This window comes from Aptenodytes forsteri, unplaced genomic scaffold (assembly GCF_000699145.1).
Source record: "Aptenodytes forsteri isolate BGI_AS27 unplaced genomic scaffold, ASM69914v1 Scaffold149, whole genome shotgun sequence".
Taxonomy (NCBI): Eukaryota; Metazoa; Chordata; class Aves; order Sphenisciformes; family Spheniscidae; genus Aptenodytes; species Aptenodytes forsteri.
The window spans coordinates 528276-535799 of NW_008795560.1; the positions used below are offsets into that span (position 1 = coordinate 528276).

General features: G+C 41.7%; 1 protein-coding gene across 1 annotated transcript; it reads left to right on the top strand.

Moving 5' to 3' along the window:
* The first annotated feature begins 1729 nt into the window (after window positions 1-1729).
* FITM2 (fat storage inducing transmembrane protein 2) lies at window positions 1730-4638 on the top strand. Its single transcript, XM_009282196.2, has one exon. The coding sequence runs from the start codon at window positions 1730-1732 to the stop codon at window positions 2480-2482; it is 753 nt and encodes a 250-aa protein (XP_009280471.2). The 3' UTR covers window positions 2483-4638.
* The last annotated feature ends 2886 nt before the right edge of the window (window positions 4639-7524 follow it).

Sequence of the window (7524 nt, forward strand, 5' to 3'; positions counted from 1 at the left end):
ACAGGACCCCAGATGTCAGAACAGCTGGAGCTTCTTGCTCGGTTTTCATTGGGAGACGAAAAGAAGGAATGCTTTGTCCTCCTTTAGCTCCCGGATAATTCCTCGCATTTGAGTAAGCTGATAGTCGCTGAACTGATCTAAAAGCAAACTGAAGAAAATAAGCCTTTTACCGTCTTTTGTAAAAGCAGAGTTACTGCCGTCCTTTTCTAGTACTTAGGCAATGATTTCACTGGCTTAGTCACTCTTTAAAACTGCGTTTGAACGTTTTGAAGGGCACGAGGAAGGCGATGAGCTGGGCCAGTGCACGTGTGCTTTACCTGCTACGGATCAGAGAGTAAAAGTGAAATTGCTGGTTTCACCTGTGACTTGGGGAATTTTGTACTTTATTGATTCGAATTTGTCGTTTGGTGACGTGTGGGAGAGGAGCTGCTTTTAGTGTGATTGAAAAAAAGGATTGGCAGGAACACTTAGTGAAACCGATCTTACGGTAAAAACGTCTTACGGTTCAATTCACCCTTTTTAAATAGCGGAGGGTTGTCTGTACTGACAGTTCCTGAAGCAATTTTTTTTCCCCACAAATTACACGCCTGCTGGTTTGCTGGTAGCAATTACGTTAGCAGCCTTTTTTGCTTTTAACTGTCTCAATAAAATGAAGATTTTATTTTCAATTACTGTTCCATGGTAGCAGCTGTAGTTGCCACACAGATGCCACTTCTACTGTAAAACTAAGAGTAAAGGAGATATTCCTCAAAATCCTGGGCAAGGCCCTGGCAGTTTTTGATAGGTTCTTAACAAAGACACAGAACTCTAGTCCTACTTGGTTTTTGTCTTCAGTGCTGAGGTGATGATTAAATGATGACCGTGTGTGTCTAGCTATAGCTCAGCCACAGACCGGGATTCTGCTGTCTCTGTTCTTCAGACAAGATGTGGGTAGCGAGGGGGCTGCGCGGTTCCCCTCTCCCACCAGCTGATAGGACGCAAGCTGCATTGGAAGGTGCTAATAGGGAAAAGAAGATCGTAGGCTATGGTCTCCTTAGCTCGTTAGTAAATTCACTTGCACGTGCTCCTTTTTAAGATTTGAAAAGAGGACTAGTTATGCAATACTGTCTCCTGCTAAACAGGATATCGGCACATCATCAGCTGGTTTTCAAGATTTTTATAGGCATCACAGCAAAAACTTTCAAGGCAGAGTGTGAATTTAGAGATGGATGGCTTTGCGTATGCCAAAGGAAAGCTCTCATCAACTGGAGGGACAGCAAAGGAACAAACATGATGTGCTTCGTCATTTATTTTATAAGGTGATGACGGAGGAAAAGCTTCATGGGCTGATTAGGGAAAAGAGTCAGCCCTTCTGGCTGTCTGATTCAGTATTAAGAGGTTGAGGTTGTGAAGGGCTTTGAGAGCAAAGATAATTGAGATGGAGGAAGAAAGTCAGAGAAAAGGTTACTGTGGTCAGGGTGGCAAGCTAAAAATACGTTCTTTGCAGCTGCATTTTGAGTAGGGCAGAGTTGAGCGCGTTTGTAGGGTAAAAAGCGATTGCAAAACTGAACTGCAAGTCTGGTGCAAGTCTGAACGAGGGCTCTAGGTCCAAGGGAACGCTGCCTGGGAGACAGTTGAAGTACCTGGTTGAGGAAGTAGTCAGGTGTTGGGCCTGAGAGAAATAGTGGGGAGAGGGTTAAGATTTTAGCTTTGCTTTACTTTGAGGGGAGGGCACAGGTGTCCAATTTAGATGGTTCTGAACACTGACCTTGAAAACCTACTTCTTCAAGCACCACCACTTACCCCAGCTCCTGTGAAGTTTCACACATACATGTTTCTCTTTTGGCTTTTCTCTGGCAGATATTTTGTGAAGGTGGCTTGGGCATGGACATTCTGGCTTCTGCTGCCCTTCATCGCGGTCACCACCTACCAGTTTGCCGAGAGCAAGTTCCTCTATGGTCCCACGAAGAGCATTTTGATGGTGCTGCAGCGTCTCAGTGCACTGCTCGTGGGCACTGCCGTCTGGTATGTCTGCACCGGACTCTTCGTGTATATCGAGAATCTCACCGGCATGTGCTCTACTTCGGGTAAACTCAGCGAGCCTCACCGGCTGTATGCCACCAAGCAGGAGTGCCACCAGGACAACGGGATCTGGAATAGTTTTGATATCTCAGGGCACTGTTTTCTGCTCTCATACTGTGCTCTGATGATTGTGGAGGAAGTGGCTGTGCTGGAAGGCTTGTCCATAGACCAGAACTCTAAGCTGCACGTTGTGATCAACGGCCTGTTTGTTTCCTTGTGTTTTCTCACCATGATCTGGGTGTTCATGTTTCTCTGTACTGCCCTGTATTTCCATAACTTCAGTCAAAAGCTTCTCGGTGTGCTGATAGGTCTGTCAGCTTGGTACGGAACATACAGATTCTGGTACTTGAAACCCTTTTCTCCTGGACTACCTCTTCCAAATATACCTTTGAGTGCAAAGAAGTACAGTTACAGCAGATAAAATAAGTTTTAAAATTTTTGGATTTTGCTTTCAGTACTGGAGTAGTTGAATGTAGGAATGGTTACTGTATTTCCACTGTAAGGAGCAGGGTGATGGGCTGGAGGAAACCAAATCTGTACTGGCCGAGGGCTGGCAGGTGGTAATGAGCTTCTTCCTTGGGAGAAAAAAAAATTGGTATTGGAAGAGGTCTGCTCTTGTTTAGGAGCTGCTGACTGGCATTCTCAGCAAAGAAATCGGAAGTTGGATCTGTTTCTTTTACTAATAAGTGGAGGAGCAGATCCAAGGCTGACAAAGGTCTTTGCTCTTTAAGAGCTTGACTGATCTCAAATTAATTCTCCCTCTTTCTTTTTGATTTATTTATGTCAAAATACCGTGGATGATCCAAACATCATACTTCTTTTTTTTAATGCTCCTATTTGTATTGCCTTACGGGAAAGCTCTAATAACGGCAGTGCTGCTAAGTGTTGCAAAAATATCAATACTCGTTAAAGCAGTGCATAGCTCTGTTGTGAAACTAGAACATCTCATGTTATCAAGTGTTAAATACACTAACTTGCCACAAATGCACCACAAAGGTGCTGTCTGCACCTTCTGCAACAAAGAGAGTAAATCTGAGATGTGATGTCTTAAGCAGACTGTGACTTTAAATTCATGCCTGGCTTTGAAAAGGAAACTCTTGAAAAACAAGCCTTAACTTTCTCCTTAGGTGAAGTATCTGTATTATTATTTTGTCATTTTATTCTTGACAGAAAAAGAGACACTCCTTCCAATTTTGCTAAAAAGTCTAATATGTGAATTGGGGTTTTAATTTTTTTTAAATCTTACGAGTTGCACACTTTGCAACAATGACTACTTCGTGGTATGTTTCTTCTAGAAGAACAATGAAATTCTGGTGTTAGGAACAAGTTAGCTTAACCTGCTATTTCCCGAATACTCTGCTTGGTAATGAATGAAACACATTGTTTATCCTAAGAGCTGCAAAGCAGTGTGCTTGAAGCAATATTTATTCTTGCTTCTCCGGCAATATCAATAAGCTACTTAATTTTGATTGCACATAAAGCTGTGGCCACTTTTGATGTGGCTGGAAACCCACTGCTGAATAAAACACTACTATTATATGATGAATAGGTATGAGGTGGGATGGGTTTAATCATAATATCAATCAGACATTTAGCATGGTTTTTATCTTGAAAAGCTTTTTATTGTTTCATAAAGGCTTATTCATGATGCAATTGCACGGAATTTGTTTGACAGTTGTAGTGATGATCAAAAGGTGATCATCATCACCTTTTTGATGACGTCGGAAAGGTCTGTGGGCGAGGCTGTAGATAGTGTCTGCTAATCTGAGAGCGGACTTCGTCTGCCTGTAGCGTTTGACCCCAAGGTGATTTATTTTGCTGAATATAGGGTATGATGCACCGTAGTCTGATCTTGGCACATTTCTTTTTGCCATCTCAACAGCTCTCTTCCAGCAAGAGAGCGGTAGCATTTGCAATAAATACAGCAGTGTTAATTCCACACTTACGGTCTGCCTCTGAGGAGAGCTGAATGCATCTGAATTTCCACTAAGTTCCGTGGCAAGTGGGAGCAGTTGTGCGTCCTTAGAAAGTACAAATCCCCTCTCAGAAAGAAGCTGTTTCAGGAGGTTTTGTGTCTTCTGTCAGGCTCTTCCTTTTGTTTTTGCATTAAATTGCCTTTTAAGGTGACTCTCTGGAAAATTTGCACTGATTAACTCTTACTGGGTTTAACTAAATTTGTTTAAACAATGCAAATTCATTTGCAGACATTCTTTTGATGTAACGTAAGCCTGCTCCCAACAGGGTTTAAGCTAGACCGCAAGCCGCTTTCACCATGAAAAAGGATTATATACCCGGAAGGTTTTCTGATTAATTTCATTATATCTAAGTTTCTATTTTAGGTTATCTTTATGTAACTTTGCTATATATACAAAGCCTTGGAACAGGAAATGCTATTTATTTAAACCAACTGACTTGCTGAAATCATGTTCAGTTTCACAAATGTTTTGTGCAATCACTATATGGATATTTCTGTCCACTTCTAACCAGTGTCATATAAACTTTTTATTATGGAAATAATGTGGGATATGATTATTCTCAAAACTTTTATTTAAACAATGAAAGAAAAACACTTAAACTTCATCAGTGTTTGTGTCTCTGAGAGTCTGTTTCTCATGTCTGTAAAGATACTGCTGCTGCTCTTCGCTTCCCTGAATGATCCAGCCTCCCGGTATGTTTGTGACGACTGAGATGCATGATCAAACTGACTTTGATAATTCTGCAGTATTGGAGTGGGTTGATATAGCACAGGTTCTCAAAAGTACAGGGTATAAAAAGAAACAAAACAAAAAAAAGCCATGCCTGACAAAAGCAAGGTTCCTAATGTGTGCCTGTTACACCAGGCAGTTGATTTTGTAGGCATGGACAGTTGCTTACTGTAGCAAAGTGAAAGCCTAATCCATGGAAATGCATGGGAGAATTCCTGCGGGCTGTAACGCTGCTTACGAGTCTGGAAATCTTGGCGTACGTGTCTTTCTCAATACCCGGAGACCACGTGCCAGCTGTTGGCCTAGAAGGTTCCCTTGCGCTCCAGACCTTTTCTTTGCTCTTTGTGACTCTTTCGGAGTAAGTCTTTGCTTCCTCGCACCTTAACTGGAAACTAAAGGTTGCAAATTTTCTCTTCACATATTTGCCATCACCGTTCTCTGACTTCCTTCCCTCTCCCAAATACACTTTTATCATTAAAATAAAAATGCAGCCTCTCTACGACAGATTTGCAGCCAAAGAGGCACGGTGCTGTGAGTAGCTGGATTTGATGTCCTCTGCCAAAAGCACAAATCAGCTGTCAACAGGTGTTATTAATTTGTTTCAAGTTTTTTAAGAAAGTGTAACATTTTAAAGATAAATTTTCATATTTTGTAGTGAATTCCAAAAGACAGCAACTGTAATCACAAGAAACACTTGGTCTTCTTCCTTTTTTTTTTCTCTCCCTGCTTTTCTGCATTAAAGTACTCCTCTTGTTCCTGCAGAGCTGTCTTTCTGTGTCTGTAGAATTATCTAGGGAATTTTTGTCTCCACCATCTCACTAGCGTGTTACTTATTTCAACGTGTTTGCTGATTTTTCATTGCCTGTGTTTGTCTAGCCTATTTTGTGGGCTCTGTATGGCAGTACTTTCACAGGAGCAGCATTTGGCCTGGCTGAGGTGGTTCTTGGTCTTGGTGCCTTAAACGTTTTCCTCTGCTGGGGCTGGCAAGGAAGGGAGTCTCAGCTGCAGCACAGCGAGAAGATTAACTGGATTAGGGTTCATTTCACTCTTCACTTACCTGGGACTCTTTCAAATGTTTGAGTCACTGGAGGCAAGATCAGGCAAACAGGAAAGTTTAGATCTTTCGTAAGAGCCATCTGAACGGTTCAGACTTTTAAAGTTATCTGAACCCAGGGTTTGGTTCTTCCTCAAAGTCTTTGTTCAAAGCAAACCGCTTCACTGGTGCGAAATGGTATTCTTGGTTTCCCAGTTTATTTGTGTGTACTGAAACTTGGGTCATGGAGCGGCTGCAAAAAAGAATCCTGTTTTCTGTTTCGATGCATGGCAATCCGTGACAAAGCGAGAAACACCCAGTTATGCCCTATGGTGTGTTTTAATGGGAAAAACTGTAGGGGCTGCTGTGATACATTAAATGTTTTGGAAAATCGAGCTTTAGTTGTGAACACAAGTCTCTGGTCACTTTTCTTAGTGAAATAATACCTGTTTTTTTCACTGTAGCTTAAAGTAGATCCCTGCAGCTTCTCTGCGATTGACCTTTTCCAGCTCTTTGCCTTTGATCAGCCTGTGTTTATCTCTGTTTGCTCAGAAACCTGTTTCCTGGGATTATTTCTTTTCATAGCTTCATCTCGCTTCCTGGAGCGCAGATTAGTAATAAATGCTCTTTACCTCTGCTAGATGCATGCTCGCTCTCTGTTTTGTCTTCCCCTCTTTTAAGTATTTTGCCAAAGCTTAAGATGAAAGTAATTAATACTAGCAACAAAGGCTGTTGTGACTCTGAACTTATAATTAACTGTTGTTAAAAGGAGTTGGTCTGTCACTGTAATGGTGTTCACCTGGAAAAAAGCACATGCTTAATTTATTGAAGCAGGACTACGCCTGATGTGCTTGAACTCACGGAAGGAAAGAGAAGGTACCGTGACAGTGCCCCTTGGTGCATCGGTAGAGTTAGCTTTGTCCTTTTCTTGGGGAGCACGCACTGCGTTTCTGTAAGGAGTAGTTTCACCCAGGTGTTCAGTAGGAAATTGTTAATTCATTTGAATGTGGGAAGGGTACTTCAGCGCTTAAACAAAGTACACAATGGGAACATAGAGGTTACAAGTTGGGAAAGCAGAAATGGAAACGACTATCAGGATTGAGTGCAGTCCCTGAAATTTCGGGCAATTATGTAGCGATACTTAGTCTGAAAGATTATTTATTTTTAAACTACCCTCTGTCCAGCACAAAACACAGGCAATGCCACGTGCCTTGTAACAAGCTGAGTAACTTCTCCGTAAAGCTTTGGAGCTATAGCATGGCACAGAAAATAAGCAGTAGGTGAAGAGCTTTACCAGCCTTTCAGGAGAGTTGAGTATCAAGGGAAAGAAGTACTCAGAAAGACGCCCTTTCTCAATCGTGCTTTTCCTGACAATGTATCCAAGGTAGGAGATCTGCAGTTGTACTGTGTATCTCTAGTGGAGTAAGGCTGAAGAAAGGAAAGCGTGGAACAAAGGTAAGTACAAATGATGATTTTTTTTTTTTTTTTTTTTTTTTTCCCACCCTCTGAACCCTTTTAGGCTGAAGAAAGGAAAGCGTGGAACAAAGGTAAGTACAAATGATGATTTTTTTTTTATTTTTTTTTTGTCTCGCACCTCTGAAGCCTTTCTCCATGTCCAGTCTGGGTTAATTTTGCAGTTTTAGGTCATGTATTCCCTTGGTCATGCAATTTAATGCATTTAATCTGTGGGAAGCGTTGTTGATGTCGGAGCAATAAATGGGCATC